The 20424-nt window shown below is 41.5% G+C and overlaps 1 protein-coding gene across 28 annotated transcripts in view; it reads left to right on the top strand.

The window, feature by feature from the left end:
* The window catches only part of NRXN3 (neurexin 3), a 1668422-nt gene that overhangs the window by 1470323 nt on the left and 177675 nt on the right, over window positions 1-20424 (top strand). For all 28 annotated transcript variants that reach the window (XM_047738119.1, XM_047738148.1, XM_047738133.1 and 25 more), the window contains one exon: window positions 7710-7881. In XM_047738119.1, coding sequence (XP_047594075.1) covers window positions 7710-7881 — 172 coding nt within the window. The remainder of the gene's footprint in view (window positions 1-7709; window positions 7882-20424) is intronic.

Here is a 20424-nt window from a genome sequence, read left to right as displayed (position 1 = left end):
AATAGGCCGTATATAAAAATGTTTCCAGATCAGCCTCTTTCAAGCCACACATGCTTTAGAGATAGATGTTTATTGTGTGACTAAAGTTTTGTACTGCCTAGTGCAGAGTTTCTCAGTAGGGACACTGTGGATGTTATAGGCCACATATTTCTTGTTTGTGTATTACTGGAGATTTAGCAGCACTCCTGGTCTTGACCCACTCGATGCCAGTAGCACACCCCACCTCCAGAGGAGACCACCAAAAAAATGTCTCCAGACCTTGCCAAATGTCCCTGGGCACAAAATCACTTCCAGTTGAAACCACTGCCCGTGTGAAACCAAGACATAAGGAAGTGGTTCCCAGACTTTGGCAACCGACTGAATCACTTGGAGAGCTTGTGAAAATACACATTGCTGGGCCCCACTCCAGGGTTTCTGATTCAGAGGGTCTGGTGTTAGATCCAGGAATTTACATTTCTAACAAGTCCCTAGGTGATTCTGATCCTGCTGGTCCCAGGACCGCACTTTGTAAATGTATAGATGAAATGTGAGATGATCTAGAATAATATTCTTGATGATCTAAAATGTAAGTTTTTTTTTTTTTTTTAATTTGAGGATTATAGTGTTGTTACTGTGAGCACGGGGCCTGAGATCTCTTTATTAAAGCCATTGAGTAGTTCATCACAGCTGCAGTAGAGATTTTGGGGGGAAAGCAAGGCATTTATGGGAGATGTTCTGTCTGGACCGGGTTGCAGTCATTACTGCCCTGCCAGCTGTCACCTGAATCCTGCCAGGTCTTGGTGCAACACTAGGGCTTCTGTGGAAATCAACTTTAATTTTTGCTTTGCAGTCAGACTTAACTACCAAACAGTCATATCCAACCGGTCTGACGCTGGGGGTCTGCGCATCGGAAGTGAATGTGCAGAGTGGATTTGAAGGACACGGTGACTCAGGATGCCATTTGTGACCGGTGCCTATTAGAGCGTTGGCTCGGACTTGCATCTTATTTACTTGCCCTAGCTGTCTTGTCCTTCCTCGACTCCCCGCTTTCAGGTCAGAGTTCCCATTGTCCTGAGCTGACATCCACGTTCGCTCTTATTTTATTTTTTTTTTCCTTTGCTTGGAGTTAGAGATGGAGCCATCTTGAGCTATTTATCAGTCTTATCTCTCCTGGCCCTCTGTTAGTAATTCAGTCCATGGATCTAATCCGCTTTAATTGATTAACCTCCCACAACCACACTTCAGCACAACAACAGGAGAAGCACAGCTGTAGTGGAGAGGCACATGCAGTTTTGCTGGGTGGGTGCAAAGGTCACTGAGACCTGTGCAGATTTAGGAAAATAGAATTTGTTTCCAAGCCATTTAACATGAATTTTCTAGGGACAATCTGTACAGATTCTAGAGCGGATGATGTTGAATAGGAGACAGTCATTTTAAATAGAGTGGTATCCTATAGGATGTGTGCAAACTCCTCTGACTCATTCATCATCTGTCGCGCTATTTCTCTGTCCGCTATCCCCGCCATCCTCACCCCCACCACTGACCTCATTTTTAAATCGTCCTTTGAAGAGCAATTCAGAATTTGCCAAGATTTTGTTCATTTCTCTTAAATTCCATTTAACACCGGTATTACTATTGTTGCCTTGTTGTTTGTTTTTTTCTTTATATAGATAGTTGAATGACCTCCTCAAGGTTACCTGGACAACAAGACATGGAACTTGACTGGGCTCAGGTCTTCTGATTCTAAATCACAAATGCTTCTGGAACCTAGAGCAGACATTTTCCTTTTCTCTTGCCCTTCCTGTAACAGTACCCCCCACCCCCCACCCCCCACCAAGGGAAGGGGCCTGGGATGATAGTGAAAGTCCACATCATCTCCAACCTCCATAGTTGGAGTCTTGTCCGTTTGGACAATTCCTGATGGGCTTAGACGTCTTGAGAGAAAGACCTGGTCTCTTATATCTCTTGAATTTTCAATAGTGTACAGAGGCACACAGAAAGTACACACTCTTTGCTTATTAGCTAACAATGATCTTGAGTCTAGAACAAGGAGATCATAACATTGAAAGAAGGGCCTGATGATCTTCACTGAAAGACAGTGACTGGCCATGAAAAGTGTCCATACTGTGTTGTAGTAAACACAAGACTCTTTGACCCTAGAGAACTTCAGGAAAATTCTCCCTTAGCCAAAATTATCTGATGAATCAAAATTGTGCCTTGTCTTTTTTTTATTGATTGCATACATAAAGCACAGTGAGATTGTATGTTTTGATTAAGATTTATTGCAAAAAAATTGGCTATGGATGAACAATTCTCTTCATTATCATCTACTGTACAAATTCTATTTAACCTCCCATGGTATAAAAACTTACCAACACAGTTTTTTTTTCTACCAAAACCATGCATTCTAATTCCCTATTCATTCATCCTCTTATCCCTTAATTTAACAAACATTAACTGAGCACCTGTCAGTATCCCTACATTTGAGATAGCCACTGTTAGTTTAGGTAGACAGATTAGGCAAGTTAGGCAAACATAAAGTATATAATGTGTGACGTTTACAGTGTCTTATATAAGTAACTCAACTGCAGCATGTAATACATGCAGCTGGAAACATTGCATGGTGGAAAACCCATGGATTTTAATCTTAAGTGATTCTTCGTAGTTGTGTGAATTCCTAATTCTCTGAATCTCCATCTTTTTAGTCTATAATATCTGGAGGGTAATTGTAAGAATTCAAAAATTGTTCTTCCGGGCGCCTGGGTGGCTCAGTAGGTTAAGCCTCTGCCTTCGGCTCAGGTCATGATCTCAGGGTCCTGGGATCGAGCCCCACATTGGGCTTTCTGCTCAGTAGGGAGCCTGCTTCCCCCTCTCTCTCTCTGCCTGCCTCTCTGCCTACTTGTGATCTCTCTCTGTCAAATAAATAAATAAAATCTTAAAAAAAATTGTTCTATCAAAAAGTACCTTCCACGCACCTACCCATTCTTCAACGTAGTCTGGGTTACACTGCATAACAAGCAGATTCAAGATTTGGTGCCATAAAACAATCAAGCTTTGTTTCTCATTTTCCATGTCCATTGTGAGTTGGCTTGTTGCCATCCTCACTCAATGACCCAGGCTGACAAAGAGGCCACTGCCAGAGATTTGCTGGGCACAGTGGTTGAGAGCCAATGGGAGAACTCTGGTTGGTCTCCCACCAGCAGTTTAATGCGTGGCTCAGGAGTGACACCTAATTTATTGGTTACCACTGGTTTCTTGGCCCTGCACATCACAAGGGGACCTAGAAATCCTCTCTTACTACGAGCCAATAATGGGGGGACAGTAACGCTGTCACTGACTGTTTTATTGACTGCGACCCAGACTTTGGAACAGGTACGCCAGACCTGGCAGTGTCTGGCCCCAAGAGGGATCACATACCTATTGTTCTTCCTTTATGACTGCTTAGCCCTGAACTCACAGATTCCGTGGGAAGCCTGGAAGCCAGGATATTGAGAACTGCTTCCTTTGCACATCTCCGGGGCATACCTTTGAGAGTCCCAGTTCTGTTTCTGTCAGCTTCAATTGTCTAAACTAGTGGATGGTGCTTTTTACCTTCCCTGGGGGCATTGCGGAACGAATGAAGAGATTGCCTGCGGGAAGGTCTTTATTCCTGAGGATTTTTCTTGCCCTTGTGCATCTCTGCTCCTGAAATCTGACCCTGGTGTTGGTAGGATCTCCTGGGTCACCTCCACAGCAATAACATAATGTGGCTGATGGAAGATCAGAGAGCTGGAGCCAGACTAATTTGAGGAACCAGGTGGGCTTGTAAACAGTTATTACTGAAGAATGACTTACTGGCTATTTACAGACAGCTGTTTTCCTATTCAGTCTTGTTTTGTGTGTGTGTGTGTATGTTTAACAGACTTTTTTTTTTTTATTGCACTTGAGGACTCTTTGGTAATGTCTTCTGATTTACCACTTGTCTGTGTTTTTAATATCAAGGAAGAACATAGATTGAAGTGATTGCCTTTGGTAGCAACTTTAGTGGTGATGGGTGTGGAGTTATTAAAATTTATAGGCATGCTGGTTTTGCAGCTACACTTTGCTTGCCTTGGACGGGCTTATAAAAGACACCGAGGAATGCGAAGAGAGAGCAGCTACCAAATTGTGACAGGAAATCAACCGTGCAAATGTTGTTTTTTAATGTTCTGTTTGCTAAAATTTACATTTATGTTTACAATATTTCTTGATGACACTGTCGCCCAACCAGCCAGCCCTTAGCTAGCACCACCATTTTCAACTATACTGATGAGGGAAGAGAAAGGGAGAAGATGACTGACATTTATTGAAGTCCCAAAGTATGAGCAGCCATGTGCCAGGTGTTTCACACACATGTATTCTCCTAAAATCTTCCTAAAATCCAAGCTTCAAAGGTAGCAATTCGCCTTTCCCTTCTTCCCCAGATCCCTTTATAGTGGGGAAGTCGGAAGTTAAATAACCTGCCCAAGGTCACATAGCTCTCAGAGTGAGAGAGAGGCATTATTTGAACCATGCCATGCTGAAACCATGTTTATCCTATTGAACAAATTAACTTCCCCAGTGCTCACAGGGTGTGACATATAGTCAGTCAAATGTTTGGATTGTTCCTTCTCCTGATCTCATTTATCCCTTTTATTTAAATAATATTTTATTACTTGTCAAGTGCTGTCATGTTCATCATTGTAATCGTGTCATTTTAGCCTTATAACAGCCCTAGGAAGTCTGGAAAGCTGGTGTCCTGTCCCCACCGTACAATACTAAAAAGGGGTTCGGAAAAGTTAGGTCACTTTCCCAAAAGGTCAGCTGGGGCTGTCTCCAAAGCCAACACTCTTTATCCCTCAAATCATCTCCTCTCCAAACGCATGAGCCAGCAGAGTTCATTTTCATGGCAGCTGAGCGTGATGAATTCAGTCCTAGGCAACTATATGGGTACTTGCCGTACGACTTGTAACGAACTGAGACAAAGCAGTTAGCCACAGATTACAATGCCACTGTGGTGCCATGACAAATGACAAGGAGGTTGCAGTAATGAAATCTTATTACCGCAAGTAAAGAGACCACATCTGAGATCGAGCACAGCCGCAGTTACCACCGTGGGGGAACACGATGGAGCATCTGGGTAAGGGTCTCCACGGACATTGGCGGGAGCTCTCGCGGGATTGAGAAGATCTCTCCGAAGCCTTGATTACAGTGGCAAATGTGTGGCGCCTCCGATAAGGACCAAATATTTATTCTGGCAGAGATTAAATCTTTTCTTCCCCTGAATCTATTATGGATCTTGCAGAAAATCTGCCCAAGAACATATCTCGCTGATCAGCCAACTCACTGAGCCAGAACTGTACTGTGCCGCTGCTGTTGCTGAAAAGCTGCAGAATGCTGGTTTAAAGGTCTCCGCTCTACCTAAAACTGCTCTCCACCCATGATTAATTAGTGACTCAGAGGTGAATTGAATCACCAGCAGCCCTTTCCGTGTGCCCAGGATTTATATAGTGGTTTCTCATTGAAGAACAGTGGTGCAATAAATAGCCCACATTTGTGGGGTGGGCAGAGGAGTGATGGTGTCTGCACTTATGGCTTCTTAACTCCTCCGGTTCCCTCGTTCTGCTAAACCGGTTATGACTCAGGTTACTATAACCTTGCTTATTTAGGCATAAGGATGAGTAGGTTCTAACATGTACGCACCGACCCTTAGAAAAGGATGCCGGTGCTTTAAGTAGGGGAAAGCAGAAAAATCACAGTATCATTTCTGAATTCCTAGAGAATGAAGGAGAAAGAATAAAATGATCCAGTACTAATTATGGGCATGAAAGATGCAAAAGAACCCATCATCAATTTCATTTCTCCATTTTAATGCAGGTGCTTTGTTTAGTGCTGGAGATGTAGGGGTGAGGGGAAAAAAACACCCTGAGAACATAGTGTCCCAATAAACAGGGATTTACGAAATCATAAGTACATTTAGTCCCCATTTAGGAGGGCACCTGTATTCCTTTTTACAGAAAATAGAACATGGGAATTGCAGACATCATTTTACATTGTGTGCTGTGCAATCTGGACACAAAGGAAGGGACAGTGTCCACCCCGTATCACAGCTATCCCTGCGTGTTGAAAGCCACCTTTCTTAGTCACCTTAGATGCCTAATTTCTAAAATCAAGACTCCTAGGTACCTGTCCACTCTTTTATCAGGAATAAGATGTGTTCACCTCCTAAAGGAAAATTGGCAAGGTGAAGAAAGCTGTCTTTTGAAAAAAGAAGTGAAGTGTACCAAAGTATCTGGAAACCAATGCCTAAAACCTCACCAGAAGTCTTAATTTACTGACTTTAAGCACAACAAGTGCCATGTATTGAATGGATTTTTGTTTATAAATAAATGAACCCAATTACTAAATCTGAGTTTCCATGAAATCCTTCCTACACTTAGCTTGAATGCCTTCTGGACTTCTTTTTTCATATCCTTCTTTTTCTTATCCTTTCCTCCCTCCTCCTCCTCTTTCCTGTCCTCCTCCCCCTCTACCTTCTTATTCTCCTTCTACCTCTTGAAAAAGAACAGAGAGGATGACAGAGACTATGTGGACAAAGAGAACGTCAGGGTTACCACTAAATTTTATTGCTCTTAAATGTTCAACCTGTTGCCAATAAGTCAGAAAACTAGAAAAATGGAGAAAGATGTCTCCTCCTGTCCTTGCCCATCCCTCCTGATGTGCCCTGTGCCGTGATACCTTCCTGGGAGGTTGACAGAGACGGATTAAATCTGACCAGTAAGCTTACTTCTGTTTTGTGTCTCATTGTGAATACTATTTCCAACTCTTAGTCTTAACCAATGACTAGAGGAGAAAAGTAAGAATTTTAATAACATTATTCATGTTTCAGTGTTTCTGGCACTTCTCAGGTAGCAGATGATGCCGTCGCCTCTACCTTCACCATCATCATCACCCTCATTGCCAGAGTGTTTCTCTTCTGGAATTCATTGTATTTTCCTTCCCAGAAGTCTTTTTTGGGGGGCCGTTGAAGTTCTCATTTGCTATGTAGCATACAACTGCTGAATATCATAGTCCTCTTCGGATGAGCCTTAGGAATAAGGGCACACGTGTGAGAAGAGTAGCAGCCATCTGACCCTGAAAACCCCAGCTCGGTTTCACTGGCCTCTCCTAAGGATACATTTCCTCTGGGTTTGAGACTTACATGGCGTGTCCTCGGGTGTTGATCTATAATGCTAGCCTCTGTGCTGTTGCCTGCTCATCATTCATTGTACCCCTCCTGCCTTGGCCTCGATCCCCACCCCACCCCCGAAATGCACAAGTATGCTTATATTTCCTCTTTAGTCCTAAATCCAAACTGCGAGGTGATCTAGGCTCCAGTGTCTAATAACCTCCCCTAGAAAACAGGCTTCGTTCCTCTCACAGAAATGTACTTTGCAGTGTCACTGCCCAGCTCTTACGTGGTTCTGTGGTTTCCAGCTTTGATATCTGTGGAGAGCAATCAAATGATGTCACCTGTGCAAGGGCAGCCCGTGAGAGCGATCTGGGTGGCTTTATACCATTGACTTTTATGCTGCAGATGAAAGCCCATGGAGAAACGTAGGTTACTATTGTTCCCTTCATGCAGACAGCTCCCTCTGGGTATCTACAAGGTTTCCTGCCAGTCAGAGGATCCACTTTAAAGAGAACATTTTGCAGTTGGTGCTAACTATGCCTTTTGTGTTTCCTTATCATAGGAACAGGGGAAAATTGGAGTTGTCTTCAATATTGGCACCGTTGACATCTCCATCAAGGAGGAGAGAACCCCCGTCAATGATGGTAAATATCACGTGGTGCGCTTCACCAGGAACGGCGGCAACGCCACACTCCAGGTGGACAACTGGCCGGTGAATGAGCATTACCCCACAGGTACGTGTTGTTCGCTCTGTGACCACGCACTCTCTTTGGCTCCCCCATTCTTACTCCTAAGTGGCAACTTTTTCATTACTGTCCCCATATCATAAAACACTGATTACTAACCACATCAGTCATGTTTTTTTGTTTTGTTTGTATGAGAAGAGTTATCGTGTCAGGGCTTGGTTCAGTGCAGGAGCTTCTGGAGACTTACTAACTATGCACTGGACACTCTTTGTCAATCTGACATACTACCCAACTGGCTCATACTAAAGACAATGGCCTTAGGTTTCCCAGGGCATTGCAGATGATGACCGGGGGAGGGATGGGGTGCCATCTCCATCGTGAGCTACTGTTGATGATCACAGAATAATCCATTTTCTTATCTGGACTCTATGGTGCCATTTAGGCAGGCAAGGTTGAAGGTACAGATGGTCAGAGATTTTCAGAGAAACTGTAAAGGAAGTTTACTAAAACTTAAAGGGATGAATATCAAGTCAGGGTAACGATGAGGAAAAAATGAAGGGTTAGGTTTCATTCATTTGGTTGACTTGGCCAATTTTTCCTTTCATTAATGCTAAGCCTGTTTTGATATTCAGAGATTAGTCCTAGTAGGCATTTTAATAGCAAGCATGCTGGTGTGGGAGGGAGAAGGGTTAATCATCTGTTTAAATTTTATGGTCAAGGAGCATTTGCCAACAAACTCCCAGAGCCAGATGGCCAAATCAAGGGCAATGGGAGGAAAGGTTTCCTTCTTTTAAAGAGATCATTCAAATCATCCTTTAGCTTTCCCTCTCATCTCTCACCTCTCCTAGCAAAAGAGTCCTGAACCCTCATCATCAAAGTTCCAGGAAAGGAAGGGAAAATACTTTGGCTAAGGGCCTTTGTTCCACAATGGCATTATCACTTGGTGGATGCAAGAGGCTAGCTCAGAATATTGAACTTTTCACTAATGTGGGCATGAGACCATGTTTTACTCTCTCTCCTATGCTTCAAATTCCGCATAATTCTCTTACTGCCGTCCTCTCACTTCCTTAATAGTGAAGTAGGTGCAGGGATAAGGGAGCCCAAAGCACATTTTCAGAAGTTTTTAAGAGCTGTTTAGCTAATTATCATCACATTTGGGAGAAATACAGAAAGTAAATTTGCCTATTTGTGGCCCAAGAATTTTGAATGACTCGAAGGCTATAATTTTCATGCCTAATTCAGCATTAATTTTCTTTAAAAGCCAATCAGAAGGATTGGTGCTACTACTCACTCCCCCTCCCCCCACCCCCAAATAGCCAGTCTTCCTGTGACTGGTTTAAGGATTATAGGAGCGTCTATAAAAAGCATACAAGACTCCCAAGCTATTGATATGAAAAGCACCGCCTACCCATTTATCTACCATCTCAGTCTCCACACAATATCCAGCTCAGCCTTTGCTGGGAGTCTCTTGTCATACACTTAGTACTTCTCAGATTAAGGCACAAATATGACCTTATGCGTTTATCTTTGAGCCTTTGAAGACAGCCAAAGGTGTTAGCAGCGGCTATGAATTCTTATCATCATCCAAATTCTTTAGGCACTAATAGACCTGATTTTTAAATGTTTTGTGCTTACACTCTGGGAGATGGGTGGACACGGGAATCCAAATAGCCTGAGATCTGAAAAGCCGTTCATCTGCTTATCAGAAAACTCGCTCTCGGTGCGTGTTATCACTGGCCCTGCTAATGCTGCTGTAGGGTTTGTTGTTTCTATTAGGAATTTCAGAGATTTCTAAATTGATGTTAACCACTTGCCCTGAGCCAACATAGAACCCATGAGTTTGCTGAAGACTCTTTAATGGTCATTTAAAAACCACAGTAAGAAAACCAGTGACCCTGGCTGTGTGCCTGTCTCTTTATATCTTTGGTTCCAGATTATGGGTTGCTTACTATGTTTTCAAAACAGAATAAACTTTTCTTGAATGGCATTGCTTACCACTGAAAGCGATTACTAGTAACTCCTGGTAACCATTACTTAGGAATAATAAGTATTATCATGACCGAGCATGAGGCAGTAGAGCGGTTATAAGTGTGGGCTTTGCAGTCATCTGGCTGGAGTTGGTGCCATCAGCTGTGAGTCTAAGGCAGCCTGAATTAGAACCTTGAAGGGCCCTGAGCACTGAATTATTTGGTGTCTCCCCCTGTATGCAATTCAGCAGTATACCGTAAAATAAGTGTAAGAATTTCTAATACTCTTGATTTGGGGGATGATCACTGTGATGCTTCAGAAATATATTCTGTTCTTTCTCCCCACATTCTCATCTTTTACTCTGTTTTCTTGCTTAAGTATGTATTCTTCCTATGTGTCGATCCAGTGTCCCCTCAATAACTTTAGGCAAGCTGCTTAACCTCTGAACCTCTGTTTACTGGTCTATAAAATGGGGTTGTGTTAATATTTACTTTCCAGGGCTAATGTGCAGATTCAGTGAATGTATATAAAATGTTAATTAAGTCAGAAAATGACCAAATATTTGGGTAGCATTGTTTTACTATGACATCTTCACTCATACAATTTTCTTCACTGTGGCCATTAAATAGCCCACAAATTAGGTAGGTTTGGAATTCTTGTTCTCCATTTCAAATTTAAAAAGAGACCCAGGAAGATGCTATGTTTTTCCTAAGATCACATAGTAAATGTGGGACAGGACTAAGACCATATTCTCCTGTTCTCAACTGGACACAATTTCTACTCTTGTTCCCACAAAAATTGGGGGATATTTTGAAAAATGCATGGGTAGAAATGAACATCTCTCTTCTTATATCATTTTAAACTTACTCCTTTTTTTAAAAGTGTCCTAATACATAGGTCAGTACCAATAACCACACAAAGGTGGATATTATGAGGTGTGGAGTTGAAAATCCTTTTAAAAAGAAAAGGTTTTTTTTAGCTGTGCTAAAAGGCTCATTTGTAATGAGCCCAAGCTGTCCTCCTTGCAACAATAGCAATGTGCTTCCATGAGGCGATTCAAATACTGAGTATTTGAACTAGTAATCATCATACTTCATTGCCTGGACTGGAAAGTGGTAAATGGAAAGTCCAACATTCTAGTTTTATTTCTAGTTTTCTTATTTTTTAAAGGGTAAACATTTACTTGGAACAATCTAGTTTTAAAAATTTATATTTTTATTTTTGAGAAAGCGTGAGAGAGCAAGAGTGGAGAGTGGTGAGGCCAGGTCAAGGGGCAGAAGGAGAGGGAGAGAGAGAGAATCTTACATAAGTTCCATGCCCAGCGCAGTGCCCGACTTGGGGCTCCTGAAGCTCATAACTCTGAGATCATGACCTGAGCTGGAAACAAAAGTTGGACTCTTCACTGACTGAACCATCCAGGCGCCCCCCAATCTAGTTTTATATTCCATTCTTCCAAGACTTCTTGGGAATGGTCACCTTTTGATCTTTGGATACCTTACTTTCTCTCCCTCCTGCCTCCCTGTGCTACTGAAAGGATCCACTTAACTAAATTTAAAGCATCATTAGAGCAATCTGGCAATGTTTGATTTATATTAAACCATAAGATTAAAATACCCCCTGTATCTGGGCATCAGAGAACAAAGACATCTGGTTGGGCAAGCTTGACACAATTTCTGCAAAAGGGATGCATCCTTTTTCCACGCTACCCTCTTTTATTGATAGTGATAAGTATAGAAACTCTCAAAAGGAGTTCAGTTGTGCTACTTGTCTATTGCTAATGTTTAAACAGTTAAGAAATACGGAGGAATTCCTGCAGAATATTTGCGTAAGTTAGCTCATTTTGAGGGCATATTCTCAGAGAACCGTTCCTGCACAACAGGTCCCTGTGTATCAGGATGATGAATGGGTCAACTCCAGAATCTTCTCCTCTCCTGGACATTCATAGGATTTTATGTGACTCTACTGAAGCATCCCAGTGTGACATAGTTAGAAAGCAGCTGGGCCCAGGGCAGACAGCATTGGCTTTTTGTGAATTAGGATGGATCCAAAAGAAAAGTAGTTCTATAGCTATCGGGATCTTGTATCACTTAATACTGGGTATAGAACTCAAAAGCAACTTCTTTCTTTGAACCTGAAAATAGAAAGCCTACGGAGCAGGAGAGGGAGGTAAAAGCAGAATCAGCCCAGAGCTGGCATCCACGCACAGACAAATGTTCCTTATAAAGCCTCTGATTACTGTCTTGACACAATGCAGTGGTGGTGACAAGGGAGGGGAGGTGAAAGGCGACCTAAACATGAGTTAATTTTAGCCCCAGCTCTAGGTCCCCTGGGAGGCTGAGCTGACTAGGATTGTTCAAGAGCCCGTCTACCATGGCTGGGTGGCTGGCGGTGTCACTAGGCCCATTGGAACCCTGAGTGTGGAGGGGAAAGAGGCTTTTTGGGTCAGAGACGGGCTTCCTGGAAAATGAAGGCTGATGAGCAGCTCTGATGTACTAGACTTTCCATCTTCCCACTGCAGACGGTGCTGAGGAGAACAGGGTCTCAATGGTTTTTTTCTTTTTTTCTTGATATTGCATACCAACTCATTTGAAGAGCTCTTTATTGGATTCCCCATATTTTCAGTCAAGAAAATGCCCCTAATGACCTGAGCTTGAATGCTATCCGACCATCCAGCCCAGAACACGAAAAGGATGGAGAAGTGGCTCTCCTTGAAGACAGTCTATTAGAAAACTTCTTATATTTGAATGTGTCCAATCCTACAGAATCTTATCTTTATAGGTATTGAAAGCAAAAACATTGCTATCGTGCTTAGTGATGTCCCAAGTGAAATAAGAGAGGTTTCCTTGTCCACATCTCATCTTAGATTACTGAGATTTTGAAGGGTTAAAACCAAGTCTATATACTTGACATGATGCTGAAATTTCTCATGTATTGGGTTTTCATTAATTTCTACCCAGGAGGTTTTCGTTCCTTTTTCTTTCTGCCTTTGCCTGCAAACATTTGAGGCCTTGCCAGATTTGAAGCCCACATTAAAACAAGCCCCATCTACTTGCTCATTCATCCGTTCAGAACTAGTGTTACTTTCAGTTCAACTGGAGGAAGGAAAAAAAAGGATAAAAACCACAACATAGATAGTGACGCCTGTACGGGGAATAACAAATAAAATATTATCAAGAGAAAGCTGTATTTGAACCTGACTGCAGAGATACAATGGCAACGAGAGAAAAGAAATGAATGTGTTGGAACATGGCTAGGTACATTTTGGAACCATCTTATAAATAAGTTCTTCGAACATTGGGTCACAGAATGTATCAGTTAATCAACCAAACCAGGGCATCCCGAGGATTCTGACTGCTAAATAGTCTGGCTTGTCAGGAACAAATTAGGATTCACGTAAGTGAGTTTCTACTTCCGGGGAACTTTCAACTTGCTGAGGTTGGTCTTTGGCGAAAAGATGTATAAAATTCTTTTCAGTGGATTTTCTTTACAAAGCAGTGTTCTTTAACTTGGCTATGAATGAGATTCTCTTGGGAACTTTTAAGAAACTGCCAGTTCTCAGGTCCCAGATGCAGGTAATCGGATCAGTCTGGGGTGTGGTCCGTGGACCAGCAGCATCGGAATCACCTGGGAGCTTGTGAAAAATGGGGCATCTTGGGCCTCTCCTCAGACCTACTGAATCAGAATCTGCATTTTAACAAGATAGTCAGGTGATTTGTGTGCAGTGTCAGGTTTCAGAAGCACAGTCCTGGCATCAATAGTTTTTTGTTTTGTTTTGTTTTGTTTTATTTTAAGATTTTATTTATTCATTTGACAGACAGAGATCACAAGTAGGCAGAGAGAGAGGAAGGGAAGCAGGCTCCCCGCTGAGCAGAGAAGCAGAGAGCCTGATGCGGGGCTCAATCCCAGGACCCCAGGGACCACAACAAGCCAAAGGCAGAGGCTTTAACCCACTGAGCCACCCGGGCACCCCAGCATCAATAGTTTTAAAAAGCTCCCGTGGTGATTCTATATGCAGCTAGGTTTGAGAATTGCTGATACTTAGAAAGCTAAACAGGTCTCTCTCTCTCCTATCAAACTGACTAGCAGCGGGGTCCAACATGGTAGCCACTAGCCCCATGCAGCCACACTTGTGATGTGGCTGATAGGACAGAGGCCTTGAATTTTTTTTTTTTTTTTAAGATTTCATTTATTTACTTGAGGGAGAGAGAGAGAAAGTGAGCACAAGTCAGGGAGAGCGTACAGAAGAAGAGAAAGAAGAAGCAGACTCCCCGCTGAGCAGGGAGCCCAACATAGGGCTCAATCCCAAGACCCCAGGATCATGATCTGAGCTAAAGACAAGACACTCAAGTGTCTGAACCAGGTAATCCTGAAATTTTATTTTTATTGTGCAATTATTATGTCCTAGGCACTGAAGATTTAAATACATTTTTTTTTTCATTTGGTCCTTAGGCCACTAGGAGGCTGAGTAGCTAGTGGCCAGAATCAGGCAACACAGGACTAGAACATACTGTCTCTTACTTCCTTTTACTTGTTTTATAGAATGTAAATCTCTGTTTACAGCAGTAATAAATTAATGAGCATTTACCTTCATATACCTTCTAAACTCAGCTAAGGTATGTTGCCTTGATAACAACACGGGGATAATCACCCCTCTTGATTCACTGGATTGTTATCCCAGAGAGGTAGAAATGGCAGATGTCACCATCCTAACCAAAATCATCCCACTTCATGCATAACATCTTATTTACCCTTGTTATAAACCCTTAAGGTTGATGTTAGTTTTATTCCCGTTTTACAGATTAGGAGCCATTCAGAGATTTTAGGTACTTGCCTGGAAATCTCTACTTTCTGCCAAGTTAGAAGTTAGCACTTCCCAGTGCATTTGTGACATTTGCTTTCCTCTACATCCTTGGTTCAACCTATGGGACTTCGGCAGCCTCCTTCTTTTCACAATTCTCGTTTATCTTCTAGCACCATATTTACGTGGATGGGAAGGGCTTTCTTAGATGCGAGTCTCTTACTGTGGAAAGGTCTTGGGGGATGGGAGAGTGTTGAGAGGGTGCATAGTATTTTTTTTGTTTTGTTTTGTTTAATTTTTGTTTTATCCAGCAACCCCTCTTTCTCTTCTGTGAATTCCCAGCCACAAGATAAATAGCCTTGTATCTTAAAAGTTAAATACAATTACTGCTATCAAACCTAGAGCCTTTCTGTCCCTGTAAATGTCTCTTAGAGGCTGATAAGCATTTCAAAGCAAACTGTGGGCTTCTAGCTAATGTTAAAATTAAACCTAACCACCTAAAAGACAAAAAGACAAGAATACATACACATTTATATACACATATATGTTTACACACATGCACACACACACACCCTATGAAAGAGAGAAGAACATTTGGGATAGAGGGAAAAGGAACTCATAAACACATGGCACATGGACACAAGACACATGTCCCTGAGACATTAAGCCAACACATGGCTCAAGGTTATTTATGATATAATAACACACAAAGGAGTTTGTTATCATTATGAAGATTTACATCAGATAATATGACAGCAGTTATGGTAAATAAAGACATTATTTATCTAGAATTCATTTGTGAATAAGACTGTGATTTTGATATAGAGACTTGTTCATCAAAAGAATAATATTTCTGGAAACTTCTAGAGGACTTTGTGAGATAAACATTTAATGGTGGGTTACAGTTAATGATTTTCTCCTCTTTAGTAGACTACCTTGGGATTTAGAGGGGAAGGTGGAATTTAACAAAAGGCCCAGGATGATTATTTATTTAACCATATGTTAAATGGTACACATATTATATAGTCTAGGGACTCAGTGACATAAGTGATGAGAAAATTGAGGGTCACTCCTAGGCACTCTTTAACTAGAAATGTAAGGAAAAGGATTTCTCAGTTCTTATGAATAATGAGTATATGTATATATTAAACCAAATCTAACACTTTCAAGATGAGAAATACAGTGTGGTCACCTTTCATGTGGTTTTAAAATTATACTCATTTGAAATTAATATGACAGAAAAATACTAATGACATCTTACTCTATGCAAGGCATCTGTAATTAACACAAATTCTTTCAAATTAAAACACTCATCAAACATTGCATAATTTCAAAGCTAGCTAACTGAATTGCATTTTTTTTTTCTATTGTCACAGAGAAGCTCCAGTTTAGATAGCAAATAAAAACTCTGGCCTGTAAAATTTATCTTAACTATTAAAATCCAGAATTATTATCCTGACCACAAAATGCAATCACCACGGACTGCTTTCAGTTTTTCTCAGAGTCAGACAGACATCAAATGTCCTCAGAGCCTGTCCAGGAGTATAGCTGTATTTATAGGAAAAGTTTCCAAGTTCAACCTCTTCAGTTTAAGTTTTGTACAAGGTTGCAGGATCCCTGTAGTCATTTAAAGTCTAAAAGGAACATTTAGATTCTTACGGAAAGGTGGTGGGTGCGTAAATATCCAATAATACTAATAATATATATTCACATACAGTATGTCATTTATAACTCTATAAAGCACAGAGGGTAATGAAAGGTGCTCTAAACTGTAGATCACTCAATCGATTGTAATCATACTGCAGCTGGTCTCAGAGAGATAAAGACCTTCCCCTCCTGGAAAATCCCGTCAATATGCCGGCAGGCTGAAGAAGGGGGAAAGGAGGGTCAGAGGAGAAAAGACAGAATGAGTCAAGGACAAAGAGGCACTTATAATCTTCAGTTCATGGAGTTAATGTGTCCTGGATTTGATTCCCACTGATAATTTAGTTTGTTTTATGAGATGCGTTGTTTTTCCCCAGGATACTTTTACCGTCTTATGGTAAGTCTGCTCCGTGTTGGCCTAGATGGAAGGCTTTGCCACATGCCAGAGATTGACCCACAGTGCCGCATAAGAGCACTTGGGGATGTAGGTGTGTAGGTGGAAAAGGACAATTCAAGCCAAAAGCTTAAGGTTGGGGTGCCTGGCTGGTTCAGTCGGTGCAGAGTCTGCCTCCCACTCAGATCATGATCCTGGAGTCCTGGGATGGAGTCTCACATCTGGCTCCCTGGTCAGTGGGGAGTCTGCTTCTCCCTCTGCTTCTGCTCCTTCCCCTGCTCATTTTCTCTCTCTGTCTCTCTCTCAAATAAATAAGTAAAATCTTTAAAAATAACAACAACAAAAAAACAAAAGCTAAAGGTTATGTCAAAGCATATGATGGAAATGAGTTGATAATGGACCAGAAAAAAATATATATGTCACTTTCGAATAGCAGAAACACTTCAGAAGTCTCTTTACTAACGGATGTTGCCTTTTATTAAAAGGAGATGTTGCTAATCCCCCACCTCATCAGTGGGGTGAGTTTGAGGGGACTAATCTCCTTAGGCATTCATGCATGCTGCATTCCACAAATGTTAATTCAAAATCAACTTTGCATATGAATCTGTGCTAAATGATGGGTGCATGATGGAAAATAAAACATAGCCCCTGCCTTCAGGGATCTTCTCGTCTAGTGGAAGAGAAGTACATGTACACAAGCAAGACAGTTTTAATACTTACATTTTATTGTGCATACGTTAAGTACCAGGCAGTACACTGAGTTCTTATATTAAGTTTTTTAAATAACCCTAAGGAGTAGAGACTATTTTTATCCTCGTCTTATAAGCGGAAACATGGAGCCTTATGAGATTAGCTCTCCCCGGGTCATAAGCTAGTACAGGAATCCCTGGAACTGGAGCCTGTCTCTCTTGGAAAGCAAATGTAGTGTTTCTGTGTACTACCTGCCGGGTGGTACCTGCAGTTCCAGAGAGAGTAAGAAGGTGCTGGCATTCAGATAAAATCTGGGTTCAATGGCCCACGGAAGTGTCTGATGGAGCCGGAGGACCAGGTAGGAGTGGCATGGAGTGGAATTTGGGCTGTGATCTTTGGTTCTCTGGGACAGTGCTAATGAACTAGACATTCAGAAGCATGAACTGTGATGCGACACTTGCACCTTTCACACTGAGGGAACGAAAGGGCAGGCATTGTTCATTCCTCATTTCACTTTGTGTCATCTGCCCCATGGTTACAGAGGAGAAGCATTCATCTCTTTCTCTTACAGAATAAAGCAGGGGCACTTGATGGCTCAGTCGATTAAGTGTCTGCTTTCGGCTCAGGTCATGATCCCAGAGTCCTGGGATCAAGCCCAGCCTTGGTCTCCCTGCTCAGCAGGAAGCCTGCTTCTCCCTGTCCCACTCTTCCTGCCTATGTTCCCTTTCTCACTGTCTCTCTCTCTCTCTCTCTCTCTCTCTGTCAAATAAATAAGTAAAATTTTAAAAAAAAGAAAGAAAGAAACCAAAGCTCAGGGGGTTGGAGCACATTTGTTGTAGTCACGGGGCCAGAAAGTGTCAACACTGGGATTCTACATAGATTTGTGTGTGCCTACACCCCTCTCTCTCTGTTACCCGACTTTTCCATCTGCTTCCCAGGATACTCAGTTCCTATTGTATATGGAGCTCAGAATCATTTCGTTGACATAGGTAAATTCACATGCAAATTTACTACGGTTTCCCACATCCCAGTGCATGTGGTACACTCTGTAATCACATTATTAAACATTTACTAGAAATGTGTTTCTGCCTGATGCACAATTGCCAGTCTCAATGTTTAATTAAACTAAATTTGTTTTCATTTTAATCACATTATTGAAATGTGGTTTTTCTCGGAGTTCAGTGGTGAAATCTCTATTCCAAATGCCTACAAGTGTGAGAGAGCTTTATATCCTGGACAAGGGAATGTGGATATTACAACATATACTTGAATAAAGGATTGTAGGGGAATAATATTAGTTAATAAGAAGCAGCACTGGTACAGTACTTATTTTGTATCAGGCTCGTGGATCATCATACTGAATCATCACAGCGTCCTAGAAAGTGATCCTATTATGATTCCCATGTTGGAGATGAGGCATCTGGGTCTCAAAGAGCAATACACAAGAGTATAAGTAGCATCCTTGTCAGTATCATACAACCAGCAAGTGATAAGGCCAACTTGGATTTGAATATAGGCATGGAGCCCCTGATACCTTCATTTACATTTTTAAATTTTAGGTAATCTCTATACCCAATCTGGTGTTGCATGTCACAACCCCAAGAACAAGAGTCCATGCCCTTCCCTTGAGTCAGGCAGGCACACCCCCTCCTCTTAATACCTTCATTTAGAGGAACTTCTTCTCTAAAAGACTGAATAATAAAAATGATAGGCCCTGCAATTTTTGAGGTCTTTGTTACCATTCTTTAACTTGCTGTTGTGCAAAAACAACCATAAACAGTACGTAACTGAATGGGAACTATTGGGTTCTTTTTTTTTTTTTAAGATTTTATTTATTTATTTGACAGACAGAGATCACAAGTAGGCAGAGAAGCAGGCAGAGAGAAAGAGGAGGAAGCAGGCTCCCTGCTGAGCAGAGAGCAGGATGTGGAGCTCCATCCCAGGACCCTGGGATCATGACTTGAGCCGAAGGCAGAGGCTTCAACCCACTGAGCCACCCAGGCACCCCAGCACTGTTGTGTCCTAAGAAAACAATTTACAAGAAGAAACTATGATGAGCCACATTTACCCATTGGTTGTAGTTACGGGGCCTTCAATCTAGATCATGCGTCTTGTGAAGCCTACGGCTCTGTTTTTACTGATGCATTAGTTTTATTTTTTGGATTGTCTTATCTCTGTTAAGAATAAAGGGAGCAAGATAATCTCTTAAGTGAATGAGTTAAATTGGAGAGACACAAGAACAATATTGTTAACTAGAGTAGCATAGACCCACTGGTGGGTTAATTCAGGATAAAGAAATGCACAAGTGGGGTGGGCAATCCATGTACCTGTACTTAAGAATCCAACTGTATACTGCTGTCCTAACTGAACACCAAAGACATAGATTCAGTTCTAACCTTCATTTATGTTATGCCATAGCTTGCTTAGAGCAGGATTTGAAAATAAACTGAAAGCCTTAATAGTTCTCTAGTTCTGTTACTTCTTGTAACTATAAATGGTGGTAATTCAAATGCACGCTTTCTCGCTCACTCCTTAGGGAAGTTGCGTGCTTTTCTTTCAAATTCATGGATTTTGTATTAGCCACTGGCTCAGCTGCCCGAGCCTATCCCCGTAGCCCTTCTGCATAAAGGTGCCAACTGACTTCTTAGCATTTATCTTTTCTTCTAACTGCTCACTGATATACCGTAACCATTTTCCGAGTTCCAGAGAAACTTCTCTTCATTTTCTCGACATTGCTTGTCCCTAACCAGCCGTTAGGAGCTTCCTACTTGTGCTTCTACTGTTTCTAGCCATTGATCTGCCATTTGAGAGCAGATTCTTAGGTGTGACCCTGCCTACTTCTTGTTGTTGAGTTTTAGAGATTTTAGAATCTGTTTCTATTTGTTAGAAGAAAAAGCACCAGGTTATGAGTGATAATAGGTGTGTGTGTGTGTGTATGAATATATATATATATATATATATATATATATATATATATATATATATACATACATATATATATGCTCAAGCATGTGCAAGTTTAAAATAAGTTTTTAAATAAAAATCAAACTAAGGAAGACCAGATTTTATTTTCACAAAATAGCAGCCCATCTACATT

This window comes from Lutra lutra, chromosome 7 (assembly GCF_902655055.1).
Source record: "Lutra lutra chromosome 7, mLutLut1.2, whole genome shotgun sequence".
In the NCBI taxonomy this organism is placed as follows: Eukaryota; Metazoa; Chordata; class Mammalia; order Carnivora; family Mustelidae; genus Lutra; species Lutra lutra.
This window is presented reverse-complemented; position numbering and strand designations above follow the sequence as displayed.